General features: G+C 42.2%; 1 protein-coding gene across 2 annotated transcripts in view; it reads left to right on the forward strand.

Annotated features, from left to right (window-relative positions):
• Positions 1-620: 620 nt before the first annotated feature.
• The window catches only part of LOC128891822 (zinc finger protein rotund-like), a 184,384-nt gene continuing 160,058 nt past the window's right edge, over positions 621-24,946 (forward strand). For both annotated transcript variants that reach the window (XM_054151660.1, XM_054151661.1), the window contains exon 1: positions 621-2,292. In XM_054151660.1, coding sequence (XP_054007635.1) covers positions 2,116-2,292 — 177 coding nt within the window. In that variant the 5' untranslated portion in view covers positions 621-2,115. The remainder of the gene's footprint in view (positions 2,293-24,946) is intronic.

The following is a 24,946-nucleotide window of genomic DNA, read 5'->3' on the forward strand; positions in this document are numbered from 1 at the left end:
GTCTTCTTAGTTATCTATTTCATCTAGCGACTCCAAGGCGTGGTATATCATTTCTGGACCAAGTTCTTTGTATTTGTTCGTGTGTTCAAAACAATTCATTGCTACTTTTTACTTATTTCATCGTAGGGTAAAGTAAAATACAAATGAAAAATAAAAAGATATCAGTCCACTCATGATATAACGCACATATAAAGATGTGCGATTTAATGATGGTTTCTGTAAATATCAATCTATTATTTGAAAAATCGTGTAAAAAAAGTACTTAATGAATCGGAGCATAGGTTTATTTAATAGCCACAATATCGCTTCCTGGTTCAAATATTATTCTAATCCACCTGCACAGCATATACTATCTGAAAATTCTATTAAAAACATGTCTTTTCTATATTTTCCCTATTTCTGTTCGTGCGCGTATACTAATCAATGAGTGTGACAAGGAAGGAGACAGGCGCGAAGGGAAGGGGATAACAAGAGAGAGAGAAAACCCGCCCGCCTCCCTTCCCTTTTCATCACTCCCCCACAGAGCCTCGTTACCCCCATCCGGCGGCCAGCAGCACGAGCGAGTCGCGATGCATCGCGCGGAGAGGCGCCGACGTCGGCCGAGAAGGTCCGAGCACGGCCGAACGGGCGTTCGAATCGCGACTCCCGCGTCAGTGCTGAAACCGCGTTCGCGGTCCACGGTTCACGATTTCCGGACCCCGCCGGTTCTGTTTTTTCCTCACCCGGTGCACGGCAAGCAAAAAAATCCACGCAAGAAGCAAGGACGGTCTCCAGGTTATCCAGGAAGAGGACGTCGAACAGCGAACGTTTCGAGGGGCGGCCATTATCGAGTGTTCGAGATCGCTCGTCACGGGAAGTCTGGCAACTAGAAAAAACCTAGCTTTTCCGAGGTGTTCGTTTTCCCGCCAGTTCTCGTCGCCGGTAAAATGGCCGCGGTCGCGTCACCGTCATCTCCGCGGACCTGGGCGTTCGAATCACCTCGAAAGTAAATCAAGACACGTTCATCTCCGTCGCGACGAGACAGAAGACGAAGAGAATCCACGCAGCTCTAGCTATTTTTATTATGAAACTAGTGGACGACGTTGCACGGAGCGCCAACAAGGACGTGGCGGTGGTCTCGACACGGTGAGCTGTCGGGCATAGATTCCACGACGAGAGTTTCGCATCGCGAAGTGAACGATCATGGAACGTCTACGGAGAGTCGCGGGATCTGGTAATTCGTGGGCGAGTGACGGTCGACGGCGACAGTAAGAGGAGTACGATGAATACGACGGAGCCGGTGGCCAGCCTGGAAACCCACCAGTAACGTGGTGCTGCACGTCAACTGAACTTTTATGTTCGTCGTGTCAGTGTTTATTCAATTATCTCAAGTGCAGTTTTCAAGTGCAATTACGCGAGAACGTGTAACAACACGGTGTGCAATAAAGCAACGGTACGGAAACGATTTCGGGGGAATAGCGTCGATTCGTTGCGGCGACGAGTAAGAAGAGCAAGGGAAGCGGGGAGAGAGAATAATCTAGTCAGAAGAGAGACCCGTGAAACGGTTTATATTTTCAAGAATATTTCGTTTATTCTCGCTGCCAGACAGACTCGAGGCTCGCGAACGAGAATCACTGGGAGAAAAGGACGGACAGAGAAAACACGGTTGAATCCGTGTTCACCCTTGACGGTGAGTCTTGCTTGTTTACATTACGCCGCGACTGTACCTGTCCTCGGTTGTATTTGTGTGGCGCGTGCCATCCAATTTCGACGCTCGTTCGAACGTCTGCTCCGTTTACGTTCGTCGAGCTAGTGTTTGTTCGAACATAGATAGATATGCGAGTGTTTCGACGCGAGTGAGATATGCGGGGAAACGGGGACGAGACTGTCGACCGGGACGCGGTGAATCTTCGATACTAGCGAAGGATTTTCGCGTGGACTCGTCGAGAGCTGATCGACGTTTTGCGAAACGTTTTAGCCAGTCGGACGAGAATCGGTGCCGGCTGTGCGACGCAAGTGATACCCCAGTGACGCGTACGGGACCACGTGGCGCCCTCGGTGTCGAAAAAAAAAAAAAAAAGGATTTTTGATTCGAGGAAGGATTTTCGAGGGATTCTCCCAAGTGTCCAGTGAGATATGTATCCGTGGTATCGGGACAGCGTCGCGGCGGCGGCGGCAGCGGGTCTCGGGGGCCCCGTCGGAGTCGTCGGTTCCGGGTTCTGCTCCACCGGACCAGGACAAGCCGGCACCACGATCAAGACCGAGAGCGGATATTCGGATTGCATGCTGGCCCTGGACTATGTCCAGAGCAAGGTGAGTCCTCTTCGATTAGCGATAATTCTTAGATACTTCGATTTCAATCCTTCCACGGGTTTCTATCTATGTGTTTTACCCAAAAATCCGAAAATCCTTTGGATTTTGGACAGACTTTGAGTATTTTCTTCCAGTTGGATTACACTGGAACAAATACTATTAAAACGTGTGCAATTATTAGCATTTTTCAATGAAATTTTTAGCAAAGGGCCAAATTATCTCTCTATATCATAATTTACGCTATTGGGATATGCAATTATCAATGGGTCTACTGTTACAGAATTTTTGGGGCAAAGAGATGAATTACTTTAATTACTAACTTATTTTTAAACGTGTATCTATATATAAAAAGCTTAATTAGATTTCACGATTTATGTCACCGAAAGCCAAAGTATTAAAACGCAATAATTATTTTCTAATTCACTCTTGACAATTGTGTATTTATTTAATTCGTATGATAATAGTCGATCTATATTATTCTAAATAATAGTACTTGTGCCGTTCACCTACGTTTTTAACACAATTATAATTTTTATGGCAACCTCAACAAAACATAATTGTCACGGGGTTAGGCGTTAGGCCGTTTGCTTTCGTTTAGAAACTAATTGCATTCCTCTGCAACACCATGCTGGTTTTTTTGGATGCAAAAGAATTACACACATTCTTGTGTACTATTCCGATACTAACGCTGTTATTGTGTTTATTTTCACATAAACACTGTTCATGTTGTCAAGCATTAAAGAGTTGGTTTTCGTTAAAGTTGGCATAATTTATTGCAACAAAATTGTTTAAATGTAGCTACCACACTTGCACAACTATTTCAAATATTCTACAAACTCTATTTTCCAAGAATGGACAATTTCTATTGCTACTACTGTATATTTATCGTTTGTTTTTTTATTATTAACTTATTTTCAACAAATGGTTACTATATGTTGTAACAAACATTATTTTAAACAATTTAGTTTCCCAGAATTGGTAAAGGAATAATAACAGTGTAGTAATTGGAAGCGCCAAACGATTCCTAACATAAAATTTTAGAATATTTCGTCGAGCGAGGAATGTTATGTGTAAAGTTTGCCAGGCTTGTTATCGTCCTTTACGAATTCCTGGAAAAGGAGCTCGGTCCTTCGCGAGAACATTTTCCACGAAAGTGACCCGTGTTTACGCGCTCCTGAATGCTACCAAAATCGAAGCAATGTTTTGATTAAGCACCGAGCCTTGTGGCTTTCGTTTTCCTGGAAATCCTCGGTTCGTATATTTCTTGGAACTCGATCTTGTTGTAGGAAAACAGATGGTAATTTAGGGGTCTCTAGTTTCACCGTGAATATTCCAAATCAATTTACACAGATAATTAAAGGTATCTCTGTACTATCAAGATTCGAGTACGATCGTTAATTACAATGGAAACTTTTCTTAAATCAATTGGTACATGGAGAATACATGAATACATGAATTATAATTAAAAATAGCTTAAGATTTATTCATAATTCGACCAATACCATTAGTACAAGTAGATTCCCTATAATAACGCGTTACTAATTTAACATTTCCAATCTATAAATAAAGAGATTAACAATTGAATATCGTGAATAATACAAAATACATTACGAAGAGACATTTTCATACATCATTTTTCACGACGCAAGAAGTAAAATTTTGCAAGCAATTGATAGGTATTACTGCGTAATACATATCCTCCAAGATCGTGAATGAAATGCACCCTCATTTTGCTTTTTGCCAATGTAGTAATTTACGAGCTTGGTTTTTATTGGTCACACTTTCGGCACCAAGTTTTTCGTGGCACAAAGAAGCCAGTTCCCAGTTCTTGTAGTCGTCATTACAATTTCATTCCGACGAAGGTTCAATATTTATAATCGGAAGTATCGACACTTTTAATTGACACATTAAGAACACAGCTTCCACAAGACTTATTTATCGAATTTCCATAGTTGGATATTAGCTGTTTGAATAACTGTTTTTGTCATTCGCAACAATTTCGAACTATTTAATATTTAATACGGTCGATCGTAACGTGGAAATATAATTAGAAATTGAAATTAATATTTAGGTTAATGGTTTTTGCAAGTTTAAAGGGGTATTTGCGATGTCGATGAGGTCAATTATGATTGATCATGTTTTATCAGTTTGGGTGTTCTTATGGTTCTGTAAATTGTTTCTGTAGTCACTCTGCGATCGAAACTCGTTTGTTTATCCATCGTTTGCTCCTTTTTGCTTACCTTTGCCAACGTTGGTCCTGCTATATCAACAGATGTATGTTATCTTCAAAACATACTGTTTACATACCTTGGAAACAAATTTTGTCCCCTTTGAGGCACAAAACTTTTGGAGCGAAACAAGTCCCGAGTTGCACTGAAATTCTATTTGATTAAAATATTAAAAAACAGTATATACATGTATATGTGCAAGAAAATACTTTGTATTTTTCATTAATCTAATTTTCGTGATTAGTTGGAAAATACCTGAAAAGTAAAAGTAACTGTAAAAGTAAAAGTAACTAAAAAAAAAGTAAAAAAAAAAATTACTATTTTCTAAATTTTTCCAAGCTTTGGATAGCAATTCACTTTGATAGCGATTCCCCTTGATCTGTCGATAGGTATTGTCACAAATCGAACGTTGGAATTCGTGTTTCCTTTTTCTAGCTATTCGCGAACGCAATACGACTTCTCGGTAGCGAGTCCTCATACCAAACCGCTGACATAATCGCAGAGAAATGAAGGGCAGCGACTAGCTAGACACATTTTTATGGAAAAAGAAAATCCACCCGTTGAGATCCTGTAGAAAGTTTTCCATTGGCTATTAATCATTCGCGATATCGACACACTGTTTAGCTCTTCCGAAGAATGGTTAATTGCCGCTTAGAATACTCGAATGAATTGTAACGGCATCGAGTAAACGCCAACGAGAAGAGTTTTCTCCTTTAATGATAATTTACGTCCTTAGGTGAACGCAAAGAAATGATTTATACCACGTTAACGTGGAAACCCGTAGTCTCGCATGTTGTAAATTACTCTCTTCAACTCGTCCATTCAATATTCACTGAAACTTCTCGGTAAAGTATTAAAAACACCATAAATTTTGATGCTGGTTCGACGCATCAACTTATGTTTACATGTTTGATAAACAACCACCGAGTAACAAGCAAATTAAAATTAATTTGTTCGGAGTATCGAAACAATTCCTCTCTAAATAGCATACTGGTATCTTTGATGAGATAGATAATTCTTTTCTCAACAACTATAGACTCCAGATCTTTCCGTTCTTGGAAATTATAGTGTTGCACTTTACTAAAGGTTCCCAGCTCGCGATAGAAAAAGTTTATGAAAAATGGAGACAGTCTGAACGGAAGTCAGTCTGAACAGCATCGATACAGCAACACGTAGAAAATAGGATCGTCGCTAACGCCTGTATAACGTAAATCAAACGTAATTGTGAAATCGATGACCATTCTCTAAATTGGAGTAGCCTGCGATGTCGGTCTTAAATCACTGAAATTACTACAGCGTTCGATAAAGTATCCACCGGGAAACGTGCAAATTACACACCTTTTTTTTCGGAAAACGGGTTTCTTTGCGTGGGATCAGAGTTCAAGCAGAAACTGGAATTTCTCGGAGTAGATTGTTACTAAATTATGATACTTTGAAATGTTGCTCGCGTGTGGAATCATTAGTTGATCATGTCGTTCTGAGAATTCCTATTTTTCTTTATTAGGTGTTTTGATAAATAAATTCATTCCTCTTTGATAATAATTTTAATAATTAGTGTGGCTTTATTTTATTGGTAGTTTGGAGCAGTGCAATCTTGAGTACTTTATTCGCTCATATTCATTTAATTCAATTTGATTTATACTATATTACTGTTACTCAAAGTAGTTTACACACGAAATACTAGAAAAATGGAGTATATATTAATAAATAAATAATACACTTGAGATAACATTTGTTTCAAATTACCAAACAAGTAAAACTACCATACGAGAAAGTATCTACTTGTATGATTCAATAATATAAGCGTTTCACGATAATGAACGTAAACTCCCAAGTAATTTGCGTTTGTCTTCTTTCGTCATTTATGTTTTCCAAGCAAATTTCCTTTTATATTTTTGCTTCCGTCCCCTGCGATTGAGTTTTTCTTGTTCGCGAATTATCATCGCGGTTGATAGACAATAATGTGGTTATGCGTCTCCGAAGACGAAGATTAATATCGAGATTATCGCGACGTTGCCTCGATGCCTCGCAAGTTAATCGTCTAACATCCATCGCGTCGAACGTAGTTCCGCGTGTTATTTGCATCTCCGACCTGGAATGAATGATTGGATCGTTTCTGTAATTAATGTGCACAGCGCCGCACGAGAAATGACGCGAAATGCCGTTCGTTTTCGTTTTCGAAACCCTCAAGTCCCAGTTCGCAAGCTCGATCCTCGAAAAGGACATTTGGAACAAAAATAGTTCACGGAAGTTCACAGGAAACTTCGTTCGACAGCTACCATTAAAATTTTTATAGTATTGTTCTTTATTCGAAAGAAATTGAGGCTAATTGTTATAATTATTACTGTAAAGGAATTAATAAGAATAATTATTTTTCTTATTGCTTTCTTTACCCTCTCTGAAGGGTTTTTCTTGAAAAAGGCTCAACAGAATTTCTTTGATTTGTTTCATTTGGTAACGCAATCAATAATTATAATATGTCCAATTATATCTATCGGGTCATGCAACATTACCTTACATTAGCGAACTATCGACCCACTGATTAAAAATTTCTTTAATTTCTTTTAGCGATCGCATTAACGTGGCCACATTTATAGTACATCGCTAAATAAATTACATAATGTGTCTGCGTTTTAATTATATAATTTATTTATTTAACGGAGCAGCAGCTTGAACCCCATTATCGACAACCGCGGGAGAGATTTTTATTATTCAACATAAATTTGGTAGAAAATTTAACCAGTGGACGGTCAAATATAATTACCTGCCTGCCTGTTGTATATGATGACATTTAAATTTTACAGCTTTTAAATTAGTTGCTATTAGAATGTTTGTTTTTGACGGTAATTATTTGTTTAGTTTGTGGTTACTTAAAGCTTTTAATTCTTAATTAAAAAATAAATTACTCTTTCGATAAATCAATTAGTTTACTTCGTAGAGATTGCAATGGTCCATTATGGTACATTAACATTGCAACCTTTGCCAAAATTCCACTGCAAAAAAAAAAAAAAAATTCTCACGAGCTCTCCTTTGTCTCCAATCAATCGTCCCCTCTATTTACCAGTTCTTCAGCGTCTACAGTCATAGTCACAACACTTGTTCCGTTCCAAAACAACAAAACGAAGAAATCCCCGCGACAAGAAGCCTCCGATCAGTGTCTATCAATTATCCAACTTCCTCTTCTTCTGGAAATCGATTCGCGTGATACTTCAAGAAGAAACTCTTCTCCCCTCTTAAAGAAGAGTTTCTTCGCTCGCTTCTTCGAGGCGATTCGATGTTCGGACGGACGCGTCGTCCAGTCGTAATCGAGTGACTTTGTAATTAATCGTTTCGCCGATATCGGCTGCCACGATTTTTTTCCTCCCCCTCTTCGAGGCTCGATCGCTCGCCGCGAGAGAAAAACCGTGGAACCGGCGCGCGGCGGCTCGATCGGCAAGAAAATAATCCGGCGTGTCAACCTGTGAAAATGATTTGCTGATAAGAAGTCGCGTACGCGGCGATCCAGCCGCGAATCGATCGCGGAACGGTTTTTGAGACGCTGCTGATCTAGAAAGCGGGGGCACCGCGATTTTTTCTCGCCTTTTTGCCGCATGGGAATGTAACGCCGCGACTCGAGTATATCGCGGAAATTGATTGGAAACGGCTGCGAGATTTCTACGGCTATTTAAGGCGATTCTTTTTTTTTTTTTTTTTTATATGTTCATTTGCGTTTGGGGCGCGTTCTATGGGCGTGGAGCTTGGGAAGGTCGTTTCTTTGAAATACGATTTCTTTTCATTACAATATTATGTGCATTATTGCGCGCAGTGTGTATTTAATTCTTTCCTAACCGCGGAATAATGCAGTTTAATTAAAATTTTTGTAATTTCTGTTATCTTGAAATTGCACGATTGTTATAGAAGTGGAAAAGAGTTTGAATTCAAGGCGGATCAATTATTTTTTCTCCTCGCTATAAATTAATTTGTCAAGTATGAGATTAATTATTTTGGAAAAGTTCACTGTAAAATACTTGTGTATTCAGTGGCACATGGAACTAGGTACGCCCGTCGCTAAATTATTTACAACCATAGACCAACAGGGAAATTAGGAAATCGAGTAAAACTAGGTTGAACCGCGCGTGCCGTTTGCATCGAGGATTACGAAACGAGTTACGGCTTTCGCGCATCCTGCAACTTGTTTTAGCCAACGAACTTTCTTTTCCCTTTCGACAACCATGTTGTGTTATCGAGTTCTCGTTCTCTATCAGACTGTTGAGAAAATTTACCTTGATTTCTTAATTCGTGCATTTTCCATTTCTTAACAATTGCGAACTTTTGAAGAGAGCTTTTACGACGAGTGTATTGAAATTATAAGAGTGATGAGTCTGAAGGTAGAATTCCGTCTATTTATATCAATTGAATCGTATGTTTTTCTTACGTATCATTTAATTATTTAATAACTGTTGTCTTCTTCTAAGTCAAGTTTCCCTTGAACTTATTACATGCACAACTCGAATATTGTATTGTTTTTATCAGGCTTATAACATGTCCTCAAGTATTGACAAATTCTTTTCAATTTTAAGAAAAATTTATATTTTTAGAATTTTTTCATGTTTTCCTCAAAAATATTTGTTTCAAACAAATTGAAAAAAGTCGTCTCGAAAAAAGGGGAAGGAAATGTGGATTTCCAAGCGAATAATTGAGGAGAGAAGATGAAACCAATTCGCATCCCTCCTCCCAACGGTTGCATCGTGTAATTGCCGCGCGGGTAGTTAGCGTAGTCTCTCATTTTAATTATGTATATTGTATATCCCGTGGCGAGTTTTCTGCCACTGTTTTCCCCCAAGTCGCTTCCACGGCTCGTAGCGATTACTCGAACCACGGAGATGAATTTAATGCGGACGATTACCGGGAAAACGCGATGACAGCAGATTATGAGAATAATTGCGGTGTAACGTGCGCGCACGCGGGTCGTAAGGCCGTGACTAATTGCCGTGCTTACGGGCAATCGTTCTCGTGATCTCGGGTCAACGAGAGATTCCCTTACTTTTATGCTAATGCCAGGTATCGATACAACAGGCGTCCCGCTTCACGATTTTCTATGGTTTTTGATTTTTCTTTTCGTCGACGATGCACTTGCTTTTCCTGACTATTGGAGTGTTTAGAATTGGAAGGAGTTGCCCCGTTTGCAATATTTCGACCTCGCTTACCGACCTAAAGCAAGAAATCTTATTGTCTGAGAATTTTAACCTTAAAGGTGAACAATGTGTATTGTACGGAGTAGAACAAACGCGATTACAATACATTCTAGCGAGTTAGGAAAGGAAGAAGTCTGGTATTTAACTCATGGCGACTTAAATTTATAGGTCATTTACAGACCTTATACGGAGTCACTTGAAACCTAAACATTTTATTATACGTTTAGAGCCGATCGTAAATCTTTTACAGAAATAGATATACCGTTAAAAATATTAAAAAAAAAAAAAAATTTATATACCTTCAACGTATCTCTCGAGAGGATCATTCAAAATTTACCAAAACGTCGAGTTTTCGTTACAGTCTATAATTTAAAATCTAATTCAAATTGCTTTTATTACAAAAAACTAACGTATCGCGTCGGCTTCTTACTTGTCGCGAATCGGTGCTTGGCGGCGGCGGGAACGTGGAAAAGGAGAGGGCACAATGAAGACTGAACGAAAGAGAACTTCATTGGCTCCTCGAGAGGACTGACTGACAAAAAGCCTCTGAAAGTGCAACGTACAACCAATTTCCCCTTCGTCCTGTCCCACCACTTTTCCGCTCAGCGGCCGTAAGTGTGATCGCTCGCGGTACCATCAAGTGGAAAGCTCTCTCGTGTGTTGCACGGCACGGTTCTTTTAGAAATTATTTAATTGGATTTGACATGTATATTTTGGCCCATGTCGAGTCAGTTTATATTAAATTTATATCAAAGAAAACTATTTTTTGTTGGTAGAAAATTTGCCGGCGTCTGGCCATTGCTTGCCTATTCTACTCGATGCAGTGGTTACTAATCCTTTGCATTTTCTTACGAAATGCGCAAACAGAAGCATTGTAGGAATAAAAACGTTCAGAAAAATATGTATTTTGCATAAATTTGAGCTCGATCGAGTTTATTCTGTTTAATTACTAACAACGTTTGCTCCAACTTTTTTTAGTTCGCTTCAGATTGCTTCAATTCGATTTAGTGTCCTTCAGTTAGCTTTAATTTGCTTTAGTTTTCTTTAGTCTGCATCAATTCGCTTCAGTTTGCTTCAGTTTCCTTCCCCTTCAGCTCTCCACTCGAAATTTCCGCAAACGACAATCTCGAGACCAGAAAACGTGTATACTTCGGAAAAATATCGATTCCAGTCGCGTTTCGAATAGCCAGAACTCGACGGATGTCGACGACCCCTTTCGAAGGCAGAAAACTCGTGGGATTGCGGTCTCGGCTCGCCGCGAAAGGAAATTAAGGGATCGAGGCGCGGTCATTAATTCTCATAAATCTGAATGAAATTAACTGGCCGTGTTGATTTTTCCGCTCGGAAAAGTTCCTGTCGGCTGCTTAGAGAGGAGAGGGGAGCGCGGCTCGTTTAACTAATTGTAAGAAAACATTGCATTAACGGCGAGCACGCGGAAGAGGCGTCCGTTTCCAGAGCGAAAATCCGCTTCGCGCGAAACTCGCGCTCGTGCGTTGAAATTCATGCGTGCGGACAGACCGTTTTTCAGTGAATTTTTTCCCTTCGAACCTGATCGCGCTCCTAACAACGAGGGAATTTTTCTTTGGAGCAAAATGAGATTTTATTTTCATCGAGGGAAAGGGGTAGATTGGGATTCAAGGGTTGATTTCTATAGGGATAAGTGGAGCAGTTTTCAGTTTGGATTGAAGGGAAGCAGGGAATAGAAAATTGGGTGAAATTATGCAAAGTTGTATATCTATACAAAAATATATTTATAGTAAATAATAAATAACAAATGTGCGGTAAATTTATAGTTAGAGTACAGGTAAATTTTCTAGTAAGGAAAGGATGTTTCAATGTAATTAGGATCGTTGTACAATTTTCATTTCACAGTAGGCTTACTTTCCATCAGAAAAACAGTTTATGTTTGCAAAGTGATTTATTTGGATCACAGGAAGTGCTTTATTCTTAATTGCTCGTATATCTGTTCCATCATTCGAAGTTGGGTTCGCAACAGCACGTAGTCGTAACTCGTCTATCAATTTTTTTTCATGCATTAATTATCTTTCCTTCTTTTCATTTAATACTTTGTTCCTTTTTCGCAATACAATCTTGCCGTAATGAGGACGTATAAATTACACTAGTATTATCACTATTATATTCTTACATTCAGCAAATATTCCCTGCTCCTTATATAAATTTGTTGAAAAAGGCCTGTATTCTAGATCAACGTGCAATAGTTCTGAATACATTACACACATGAACGCGTATTCGTACGAAAAAGAAAACGAGGGCTTGATAAACACTTCTCGGATGAGTCTTTAGCTTCCCCAGACGAAACCGATCGCTCGATTCCATAAATCCCCGCGAAACACGTCCATCGGGTAAATTCCCTCGACGTTGATGGTGGAAAGGTCTGCGACGAGAGACTAAAAGACAATCAAGACGCTCGTCGAGTAAAAGGACAGGCCACGTCGCGGTCGTAGGCGTTAAAACACGAATCGGTCGTCGATCAGGCCACTCACGATTTTCAAGTTGAAGGCGGCCATTGCCGGCTGGAAGGCCGTAAAAGGCCGTTCCAGGGCCCGGCCAGCTTTCCAAATTTGGCGGCCACGAGGGCCTTTTTGCACGGTCTATCGCAAAAATGGCCGTGAAGCGACGCGACGCACGCTCCTCCCTCGTGCGAGCACGCCGAAGTTCAAGGCGCGCGATTCTCGTACTCTTCCCGCGTTCGCCGGACTCTTCCTGAAGAAATTCGACACTAAAATTATCCTATGTCGGATTCGTTCATTTATTTGAGTAGCATTTCATTCATAATTTGCATATGATAACACTGAAACTTACCGTGGTCGACGCATACTTATTATACGTAGGTAGTCTGAGGTACAGGTCCACCATCGTGAACTTTTTAGTGACTCTTTCACCCCCTAATCAACAGTCTCATGCGTGCCCGAAATTAAGCTTAGATTTCCATCGACCTATAGAAACGCATCCAGTAGACTTTCATCGGCAAAACCACCCCCTAAATTGCGGGGAACCGACCAGAAGAAAACAGAGCCCCCGGGTCGATTCGGCGACAAGCCCGCACCGGGGAATGCATATCGAAGTCTCCGAGCCGCGAGAGCGATGGAGAACGCGCGGTTGCATCTCAACCAGAGGGACGAGGACGCGCCGAAGAAGATCTCTAGCGGAGGAGGGTTGGAGGGGGTTCGGGAAAAAGGAAAGCGCGGAAGAAAAGAGGAAGGTGAGGTCGGAGCGTGCGCGTCGTCGAGCGGAGGACGTCTCTCTTCCACTCCATTCCTCTCGCGATAGACCTGTCCTCGTCACTCCTTCATCGTCGCGGGTTCACCGGCACAGGTAGCACGTCCTCCGATTGGTGGGCGTGAACGCAGGTGCGCGTGGGTGGGGGAGGCGTGGTGGATCGGTTGCCATTGGTCCCTGGGTCTAACCAGAGACCTAACCCGGACCGGAAGTGGGGCAGCCAGGCGAGAGAGGGGCAGTCGCGGCTCCTCCACTCGGGCTCCAACGCAAAAACGATATCGCATCTCGCGCGCGGCCGCGCAAAAAGCTGCCAGGTGGCATTTCGCCTTACCTTCAGGGTTACTACTGCCTCTTGCACGCGAACACACCACTGCGAAACGCACCGGATACCCTCCGCGAGCGGTGTTGGGGACCCAGATGCCGCGGGATGGGGGATTCTTCTCTTTGGTCTTTTCGATTCGGGCGAGAACGCGGGTTCATCTCAGGGATGATGACGATGAGACGGGTTAACTCGTCAAGTTCTTTACTTTTTTCAGGGGTGCAATAGGGATTGTTCGTGTGTCCTAAAGTGGGAGGGGGTTGGTCGATTTTATTGAATTTTTTAATTGGGAAATTTTTATTACTGCAATTCTTGAAAATTTTTGAAAATATTTTTAAGATTTTTCTAAGATATATTTTGTGTAAGTTTCTGTGATCAATTCCAATTAATTTTCACAGACAATCAAAGATATTTTTAATTTATTCTAAATTTCTTCTCCTAACAAAATTTACTACCTTCGGTCGTGTTAATTTCGGTCTCAATTTTATCGGGCAATAACAAACAGCCTTTTACCATTTATCGCCTGTATCCACTGACTGACTAAATTCCAGCTGGCAACGAAATCCCGCTGCCATTAGACACGGACCATTATCGTTTTCCACGAATGCCAGTGAATTATAAACAAACGAGCGCATGCGAAACGCAAACTAAATTTCTATTCCTCGCATCGTTCTTGGAAATCGTTTTCTATTTCAGTTCAGTTTTAATTCGCGATCCTTACTTGTCTAATTAATCCCTTTGAGGCAACTTAGGTTGCTCGTTTTCCGGAACGATCGCTCATTTTTCCACGAGAAATCACGTTGCTGGAACGATCGAGCCGTGTCGGGAAGAGAAATGAGTAATTTTATAAAATTCTTCAAATTAGGGATACGAAACCCTAACGATAATCTTGGAGATGTGGCGGGACTACCAATTTATTAAGAATATTACATATCCTGACGAGCTACGTGTCCCTGTAATAGTCACTTATCGATACTTGTGCGACACTGGATGCGATATTGAAACGAGGTCATCTTTCCCGTCGTATTATAATTTGATATACAGTATTTAGTGATATATAGTCTAATGTATTCCATACTGATTGTGTTTTATTAAAAAAAAATCCTGGAGACCCTCAGCAACGCGACCGTAGTTGCCACATCAGATTCGAATCGTCGGCAACTTCCTATCTCTGCATGCCAGCCGTAACAGAAGTTACAACAGTTAGGGTCGCTCGTATTCTGGCTCGCGACCTGTCGATCCAGGGGCGTGGAAAGAATTCGCGGGAACACGTGAAATTCTATCTGCGGCCCTGCGGACGCATCTGTCCTGACTGTCAACGACCCCTAGAAAAGCCCTTGCAACGACCACGACGACTTCACTGCCATTCTTCTCGCGTTTCCGTCCATCAATCCTAGACTCCGCCGTCGACGCTGGAATGCGTGCGGAATATCGCCTCTCCTCATCTCACCCACGCCAGCCGCGTTTCTTTTTCCTAATAACGACAACCTCCGCGACTCGGCGGCCCCTGCGTCTTTTCCCGCGTTTCTTTCCTCCCGGTTCGATCCAATTAAAAGTTTGCGCGAGACGTCGGGATAAGGGAAACACGTTTCTCGAATTGTTCCCGACCGCCGCGATGTTTATTGCCACGACCAGGAAAATTTAGTGCTGCTGGCCGAACGACTAGGGAGCAATTAATATCTTCTCGAGTCTATAGTTGCATCATGTGCATCACCACAATAAATGATTCATGTTTGTAACTGGATTTTGGGACTGTCAGAGTTTTATGCTGGGATTTTTGCTCGCGTTCGGGAATTCTTTTGATTCTAATGATTGTTGATGGAAGAGAGAATTGAACCTGGCCCTGCTAAATAATCGTTTCTGTATCGTGACCGCAAGGTGTTGTTACTTATGCCTCGTTATATCGGCGTAAATCGTTAGGGATCTTGTTCGGATTGAACTATCTTGTGGTCCATGTAAGAACAGGGGGAGTTTAAGTCATCGCTTTGCTGTTTTCGAAATGGCTTAAAAAGTACAACCCCTCAAAGTGGGCAAATAGTGTCTGCCTACGAGCTGCTTTCTACTTCGAGCCTACTATTCGAGCTCCAGAAAATCCCAACGTTAATTGCTTCGAAAACTTGTGAACCATCGATTCATTAATCATTTCAAAGACCACTGTAAAAACGTTTGACGACAGGGAAACAGAGCCTGATAAAACAGAGAGCAGAAAAAAATGGACAGGTTGGAGGAAACGAGGCGTTTCACGGATTTCAACGATTAAAGATACCACTCGTTAATTCGACGGCAGCCGCTGCAATTATCAAAGCGTCGACTGATTCGTGGATAAATTTAATAATTGCGGCCTTGAGGCAACGGTATACAATGGCACCCTCGCGTTACCCTCTCACGGCCACGAATGAAAACCTGTCGACACCGTGGTCGAGGTATAAGTTACACGCGCGATACGCCGTGGGACTTCGAAGGCCCCGCACAATGGAGGCCAGAGCGAAACAGGAGCATGAATAAACATCGGCGCGTGTTTGCACAAGCGAGCCACTCTGTCGTATCCGTATTACGCGGTGTAATTGCGGCCTGGAAGAGAGTTTCTTGTAATTAAATGGACGAAGATGAGGGAAGAGAGTGATTGAAATGACGGTACCGAGAATGAGTGACGGGAATCTATCTGAAGGAGCCTTTTTAGCATATTACGAGCCAGTTTAACTCTCTGTGAAAGTATATCTTCCAAGTAGAAGCAAAGTTAGGTGGTGTAGTTCAAGTACTCTGTAGATAGTCCAGAGGTGTATTTGTATTTATCATAAATGGAAGTATATAGAATGTAATGTAAGACTTAAAAAATTCAATCAATTGTGATGTTTTCCTCAGTCTTTACCCCATCAGATATAATTGATACCGTAAAATAATCGACTCGTGTGTCGGGTACCTTTAATCGGCCAGCGTGGACACGGTAGCTCGAATCACGTAACTCAATTAAACACCAAGGTAGCGGCGTTAATTATCCACGGTGAATAGCTGAGCGATACCCACCGCGCAAATTTATCGCCGTCTGAAGTAAAGCTTTTTGACACGGTCTATTTACCACGGGTAGGACGAAGAAGAAGCAAAATAAGTACGAAGAAAGAAGGCATTGCCGAGGCCTGTATCCCACAGCGCGGCTCAATTCGGCGATCGTGCGCGGCGCTCGGTCCAGGTATTAATTAATTAGATAATTAATCGTGTAATGGGTTTAATTGGGTCCTGTTAAGTGTCAGCGTGCTCCCTCGGGCGTAATCTTCCCGGTGGCATCTGCTTTATCTACGTGTATAAAGAGGTACACGGCTCCCCGCCATCTCGTTGACCAGGTAAAACAGGCAGGCCTCTCTACCTGCTGGCCGCGAGCAAGGCTCCCCGAGAAGTTGTTAAGATTACAGATAAGGATTACGGAGATTTCGCAGATCCGATATCCCGTTGATAAGCGAGCATGCACCCTGCTTGTAAGCGACAGAGACACTGGCTACCTTGTCCTCTAGCTTGCGCATACCTGCAGACTCTTTTCACTTTTCGAGATTTCTTTGATCACTCTTTGTTGTTGGAAAGGGAGAGAGTTTTGTGAGGTGTCTCTTGGTCGTGATAAGGGATTTTTTTGTCAAATAGACACGTCATCGTTAATTTTAATATTATTATATATTGATAGACAAATAATTGTCTGAGATCCTGAGCACGTGATTTTTTTTTCTCTGGGATTCCTTTATGAGCCCAATGGCATGCTTACAAAGAAAATGGCTGGTCGTCGAAGAGTTAATTGAAAATCATACATGAGCAGTCCAAATTGTTAGTTAAACGTTGTCCCGATTAAATAGCCGGCGATTTCGCTGGAGCATATCGTTTCGTAAATCAATTCAGGAAGCGGTCGTTTTGCTTTCACGAGCGATCGCTTCCAACCAGAAAGAGCTCAGTGTAAAATAGCCCATTCAGGGTTAAAGGAATCTCTCGTTTGGTGTGTAATTACAGAGCACGCTCGAACGCATAGAATTTCCCGAGATCGTAACTTTCTTGGATCGTAACGTCGACTCGTCAAAAGGTTTACAGCATTCTACGCGTCTGATTAACGTTAACGATCGCCAAGGAAATGAAAACGAGCCTTTCGCGTATTTTAGCGCGCTTTGAGAATCGATCGAGGACGATTTAGAAATCGTACCTCTACGATCAACTTTCCACGGTTCTCCGATCGATTATTTAGAGCTCGTTTCTTGGCTTTAATTTGCCATTTTTCACGTGATACTAATTATTTTATTATTCAAACAGGGTTCTAAATGGAGATCACAGTTTACATACGGCCAGTCTTAAACTGTTTTACAAGTAAACATTTATAATTTGTTCCTTGGTTTTATTTATCATTTTTTTTTTTTTTTTTTTGTAATTCATAATTTTATCGACTAATAAAGTGTTAATGTATAATTATATTCTGTTGGTTAGAGTATCAGGAAATTCCAATTAGAGGCTCTAGTTTTGTAGAGAAAGGAAACGTTCGATACCGCGAACTCCGCGTCATATTATCTTTCGCGTTAAACAATGAAAACAGAAATTTTCGGACGACAATTATCCACTTTTCCGAGCACACATCGCCGCGCGCGGTGATTATGGTTGGAAACGAGGAAGGAATTGCATCGGTCCCGTGCAAAATCGGTCGAGCTAATGCGACGACGTGGTGTATCGCGAGTCCCTCGTAAATCTCGCGAAAGATTTGAATAATTGCCAAGCTGGAGTTGCAAAAACACCGCGTACCGGCTGGTTATTAAACCGAACGCACCTGCTCGCCGGTTTTACGGTCGAATAGTCGCCGTCTAATAAGTGGTTCGACGCCGCTGGCTTTTCTGGTGTTATTTAATTTGCCCTTACAATGTAGAAATTGGATCGAATCGTGTGTAATTAACGCGTCCGATCGATCAATACCCCATTACCTCGCGGAACGCGGTTTTCTCAAATGTTCGATGTAAAGCTGTCCTAATCGATGGTCCTCGCTGAAGGAGCAGCTACGATAATGGCTGTTGACTTAATGGGTTCAGTTTAATAGCAAATTTGCTACTCTGTTTACGCGCCTAACCAATCAACGTTCGGATTAACTCGTGCAACATAGTTGATAAGTAAACCTATTCTCGAGGATTAAAGTAATTAAAAACGAAGTAGGTTGAGGAGCATATTCGAAGCAGAGGTTTCTTAATATATTTTCGTAACCGACTGTATGCATTTAGAAAGTGAAATAACGTGGATGCAAAGATAGATGCAAAGATAACATTGCATTTTTTTGGAGTGGTTGTTGGAGGAAAAAGTTGATAGGGAAGTGGTCGAGATCCATTTAGATATTTAATATCTGTTTGGTTGTTTAATAGTTATGTTGGGTGATCGCCAAGAGTCACTACTGTATTTTTTGTTGAAGTAATGGAGGGAATGAAATTAGTAGGCATAAATTTTAATTGTTATCTGAGCAAAATCATAACATATCAATAATTTAAGATGGTATTTCAATGACGCAACTTGAGAAAGTAATCAATTAGTACGTCTTTGGATCAGTATTCGTGATAGAAAGACACAGCAGAATCGAGAGATTTCATTTATATCTTGAAGTGTTTTATCATCATCCTCTTGCGTCGAAGTAACGTGCCACGCACGTGATAGCGTCTCGACGCCAAACCTGGAAGCAACGTGCCACGCATGTCGCGTGTGACTTGACTTTTTCAGTTCTCAATGAACTCGTGGCTCCACCCACAGCTTTGTTTACACATTCGAACAATTTACCACTCTTCTATACATTTTCGTATTATTTCGTATTAATCGAAAGAATGTGATCTCAATCGTTCATTAAAAAATTCAATATAGTTTTACCCTTACTTATTCGTTAATAAGTAAGAGTGATCGAAGTAGAAGAAATTTTTTAAATAATTCTACGACCACGTATGTGCGTCAAAAGCACGTGGTCTTTCGCGCGCGAGATTCGATTGCGTCGCCTCGATCCGATCCATGAGTCCACGTGACGCGAGGCGTGGAAGAGAGATAAATTGATCGAGAAAGGACGCGGAGACGAGAGAGGCGTGCGTGTACCATCGAAGCTTCGCTCGGGAACTTCAAAACGGTTCTACGTTCCGCCGCGACGTGGCGTTAGCAGCCGCGCGATTACGAACGTGGATTCGAAGTGCAATTCCATTTTCTTCAATTATTCATTCATTCACGCGTCGATACATTGCGAATAGTAAACATTCGATGAGTAGGATAATCAGTTAACAATCGTAGTTCGATTTTATTATTTTGCAAGTTTTATTAGGAGAATCGCGAACACTTTTGGTGATCTGTAACTTACTCGATTTGTTGCGATTAGAACTGTTGCTATTTTCATTTTTCTTTCATATAATTCTTCCATATATATTTCATTCTATTCACTTATTCTGTACATTAAACGAATAGAAAAGTGTTCGTTAATTTTCTCACAGAAAAATTGTACAATTCGTCGGTGACTCACTCGATCAACGAGTTAATTCATCGAATTAGCTCGAGTGTTCAGATTATACTAAATTTTCGTACAGTCCAGTAGTTTTTGCAATGTCTTTCATCGGATTAAGCCGAGCCAGTTCTGCTTTCCACTCGGTTGCACTGTTGTTTCCGTGTCGATCGTTCGACGACCTGCTTGGCACAGCACGCGCCGCGATTTTCTTTCGCAGCTCGTTTTCGAATCGATCTTCTTATTTGTCCTCCTCTGGACGATACGACGCCACAGAAAGTCGATCGTATCGATAGCCGTTGCAGTCGAATTTAGAGCGAAACGAACGCATTTAGAGTTGATCTCCATTTCTTCGACTATACGGTCTTCTTTATTAATTCTAGAAGGAATTGTGTATGTTAATCGACCGTGGAATTTTTCAATTCTTTTTAGTAGTAAGGAAAGTAAAGTATCCGTTGCTTTTGAAAATTTATTCCATCAGATGGATTGAAGATCGACATTTCTCAATTTTAAATTCCAATATAATTCCTTTGCCCCATTATAAGGGATCAATTTTCCATTGCACCAAATTGTGAAACACCTGTTGCCATTACCTAACCTCCCGAGAAGGATCTGTATCAGTCGGAACAGGGCTTCGATATTCGAGGGCGATAAATTACATTGGAATTATTCATCGACGATATGAGGACAAAGAAATCGATCGATTCGCGATAAAGATAACGGTTTTCTGGTTAAGACACTATATATGTAGGGTGCTTCTAGAAGTTGGTAGTGGGGAAAGTTCCACAGTTCAGTGAGATCTGTATGGTTTATGTTTGCAGTTCTTTAAACATGCTTCGATGCACCTGCAGCATGCAACTGCACGTTTCTTTGAAATTGTGTTACATGAAAATATTCAGAAAACCGTACGTTCTCTTCCACGAATCAATTTTTCTTTACACATATTTCTATTAATATCTCGATACTCTTTTGATCAGTATTTATGTTTGAATAATAAATTAGATTTTCGAAAGCTCGTCTGAAACACGAAATAAAATAAATACTGTAATCTCCATAAATCTGGAATTTAACGATAATATTCTTCACCGATCCGGTAATACAACTGTCGAACGTTTCGTCATAAAGGAAGTCTAATCTTCACTTTTGACCACATATACACGCACAATAGGAGTTTCATCAATGGAAACAGCCTAATCGATTCGTCCCGTATCGGGGCAGCTGACTCCAAGAAGAAGAATCTCGACGGCGTTCCTGTAAAAGGACGAGCGTTTTATTTAATGCGTGGCGATTAAGTTACGCTAATTGATCGCTTGCAAACGGACGAGAAAACGCAGCGAAAATCTCTTGTAGAGAGTTCCAATGAATTTTCCCGGCCAATGCGTTGCCCCAGGCCGCAGATAATGGGTTCCGAGCGTAATCGACCCGAAGGATTGCTGCTTAAAAGGCGAATAGAGTCGTCATCTTTGTAAAAAACCGTATTCACACGGAGCAATGACGTTGTTTCTTCCATCTACGGGCCTAACAGTAATTCCTCTTTTTCCAACGGAGCCGACGTTTCTTCTTTTTCTCGTCGAATTGCGACATTTCTATCGCTATATGAACTGCTACGCGAAACAAACAAGTCGCTCTTGGATGGAAAAAAGAAAATAAGATGAAACGTAGATCCATTCAGGGATCGAAAGGAAAATTGCTAGACAGTCCGTCGAACCTAATTCTGTTTTAATCTTTAGGTGAAACTTCGATCTAGAGATTCAAATAAAACCGGTAAATTGAGAATATAACGATGGTTCCTACGCCCTTGTATTTTAAATAGCTTGTTTTATGCGACTCGAAATGATCTCGAAAAAATCAGCGGTGCCCCTCTTAATGGAGTCGTAACTTCTGGCACGCTGCACTAAACAAACTGCGGCGTTGACCGACTTTTCTTTTTCTGTTATCTCCAATCGTGCCTAAAAATAAATCGTGCTTTTTGATCGGACTATAAGATCACGACAAAACAAACAAGAGAAAGAATATATCTATTAATGCCTAACTTCCTGATTCTTCACGTTTTTCTGTTTGCATAATGTCCGGGATAGGATTGTTTAAAACTGAACATATCACGAAAAATTCTACATTTTATTAGGAATAGCAGGTCGAAAAGGTTGGTCCCGCAACCAACAATGTCACAGACAACGACGATGTAGCTCGAATTTCAAGCGAATCGGTCGAAGAGGAGAATTTACGCGGACAATCAAGAGCTGCATTTTTCCTCGGGATCTGAAGTAAAAGTCATCAGTCGCTGCACGACCTTTTATGGGGCCGTGTTTGCACACCGGGAAAAGAATCCTCTGGCGAAGCGTGCAGTGGTCCAGAACGGATGAAATTCCACGTACGTTTCCGGCAGACGCGCACCGGAGTTCGCCGAATCGAACAGAGTTACTATAAAAAAATATTAGGAAGCCAAACAAACTGGGTTTCCATACTCTGGTTGCGAATGTGTTAACGTAATGTTCTGCTGACGATAGTGCTCATCGAGTTCTCGTTTCCTCCAAGAAGAGGTTGGCAGGATATCTGACCTAGCCCCAGCAGAGGCCAGGACCCACGGAGACTAGGAAGAATAGTATTCGCAGGACATCCGCGCCACTGGGCATCGAGACAGTTATGACTCTCCCTCTTCTCGAACTCGTCAGTTGTTTTGCGGCGGTCTGGTTGCTTTTGTTCTAGCCCCGGTCTCGTTGCTTTTATTCATCCTCTGGTCTCGGTTGGCTGTTGCGGTGCCAGCGCCCTGGTCTTTTGCTCCTGTTTTCACCGCAAGGAATCAACGAGTCGTCTCCGTCTATCCCACATCGGGATCTTCTTCTTCGTCTTCTTCTTCCGCGGCTCACGGTCGGGCCCCGCTTCTTCTCTCATATACTCCGTCCAGTAGTCGCGTTCTTCTGCTCTCTTTTTCGCGGGATCTCGCGATGATCTTTTTGCCGGCGCGCATCTCGACCGGGAGGATGAGGGATCTGGTAGGACGGGGGAGGGGGCGCGAGGATGAAAGGGAGAACGAGGAGGTGCAGTCTCTCTCCTCCCCTTGGCTTGAAAGGAGCCGACGTTACGTACGGTAGCCGGCCAGACTGTACCCAATTATTCCGGCGTGCTATACTAATGCCATGGACCCCCTTGGCTAACCACCCCCTTCTTCTTCTTCTTCTTCTTCTTCGTCGTCGTCGTCGTCGTCGTCGTCGTCGTCGTCGTCTTCTTTATGGCTCTCTTGGTTCGCGGCAGCCACCTCTCTGTCCCCATAATGCGATATAGAGAGAGCTGACTCCGAGGCTCGATGCTACCAGCCGACGCCGATGGATCTCTGGAATGACGAGAGGGATTCTTGATCTCTGCCCGGCTACCGGCGTAGCCATTGATTTTTCGGAACGATGACGCAGCGCGAGTTGCCGCGTTTTTCGAGCCAGTTTTTCCGCGCCAGTTTCGGGAGCCGCTTCCTCTCCTTCGTAACCTGCCCTCTCGGCTCTTTTCGACCGGATGATGAGTGTGTTAGGCGGTTCCTGCGGGTTGCCGGAGTTTGTTGGTTTACGGTGCGTTTGGCTTCGTTGGGACGGGCTCGTCCTGTAAGACTGACTCCTACTCGATTCCAAATAATTTAGTCATTAATATCAGAGATCTGGGACTGTTGACGTTGGAATATTGAAGTAAGACTAGAGTTTCGTTTAATTAGTAGAGGAAGACGAGCTGTCCTCCTCATAGACCTTTGTCAAGAAAACTTAATTCTAACCACCTTGCGACACCTTTACAAAAGCCACGAAATTCATCTGGTATCAATCTCCAACCCCCTCTCGAGTTATCCTACACGTGGCCTTCCTCGGGGATATCCAAGACACAGTCCTAGACGATCTTGGTATAGATCGATCCTGTATTCCAAGAGATCTGCTTCCGTGAGAGGGCAAGTTTCGTAAAAAAAAAATCGAGCATCACGAGGCCAACCGAACACGAACGAGATATTGAACGTCGTGGGCCGACGAGGACGAGCCGAGGAATCCATTCACCGCGGGTAATGAGGTCGTCGCCACCAGGAGGCATGAATGAACCCTGGCAAGAGACGACCGCGAACGAGGGACGGGGGAGAAAGCGGCGATGGAAGAGGAGGACCAGAACGCTGGAGGGAAAGAGTCCAAGCGAGATGAATCTCCCTGCAGGATATTGGAAATACTTGAGGGCTGTTCAACACGGGGCCATTTAGGGGCCACGCCACTATTATAATCGAGTTCGACACGAAGCGTACGCAATAAAACGATCCGAACGGGAGCCTAGACCGCTGATGGACTTACTCGCAGCGGGAGTTAATAACGCCCGCTTTCAGTCGCGCTTCTTTTCTTTTTTTCCTTTTAATTGACCACCTGAGATTTCAATTTCGACCGACGAGGCGGGGGGGGAGGGGGAGGGGGAGGAGATCCACCGTTTAATCCGCGCTGCTACGCCGCTTGATTAATAGCGGCGTTGATCATTCGCGTTTCGTAGCCGGCGACAGATCTCCTGGATTCTTTTTTTTTTTGGAAAATTGGTGCAACGACATGTGCAGATACGTTTATTATTGAACAGTCAGGAACAGTCTAAATTTTCTGGATACAGTGGCGGAAATTCCCTGCCAGTCTACCGATGGCGGACATCGTGACAAGGATGTAACGGGTAGCTTCAGGCTCGTAGATGGAAAGAAGTTCAATTCCTTCCTGGGTTCTAGTCCCTGGTGAATCACGTTGCTCTCGATTTTCTTCTTCGTCATTCTCTACTGATCCTATATCCACTGTTCTTATACTAATCAACCGAGGATCCAGTCTTACTTCAAGATTCTTCGAATTCCTAATGATCCCGGGCTCTAGTCTCTGGTGAATCAAGTTGCCTTTGATAGTCTTTTTCATCCTTTTCTCCTGGTCGTATAATCAATATTCTTCTACCGATTAATTGAAGTACAGTTTCACTTTAATATTCCAACATCAGTAGTCCCAGATCTCGGATATTTAATTTTCTCTTGATACTATTATTCATCCTTCTACAATTCTGCAAAACACGTATCAAAATTCTTGGAATTCCTAATGATCGCAGAGTCTAGACTTCGATGAATTAAGTTGCTCCCAATTTTAATCTTCAACCCCTTATAAATTCTCCATTATTCCTCGAATTCCTAATGATCCCGAGTTCCAGATCTACGATAATAAATTATCTCTCGAGTTCATTCATCCTCTACCAC

Source organism: Hylaeus anthracinus, unplaced genomic scaffold (genome assembly GCF_026225885.1).
Source record: "Hylaeus anthracinus isolate JK02 unplaced genomic scaffold, UHH_iyHylAnth1.0_haploid 12002, whole genome shotgun sequence".
Classification (NCBI taxonomy): domain Eukaryota; kingdom Metazoa; phylum Arthropoda; class Insecta; order Hymenoptera; family Colletidae; genus Hylaeus; species Hylaeus anthracinus.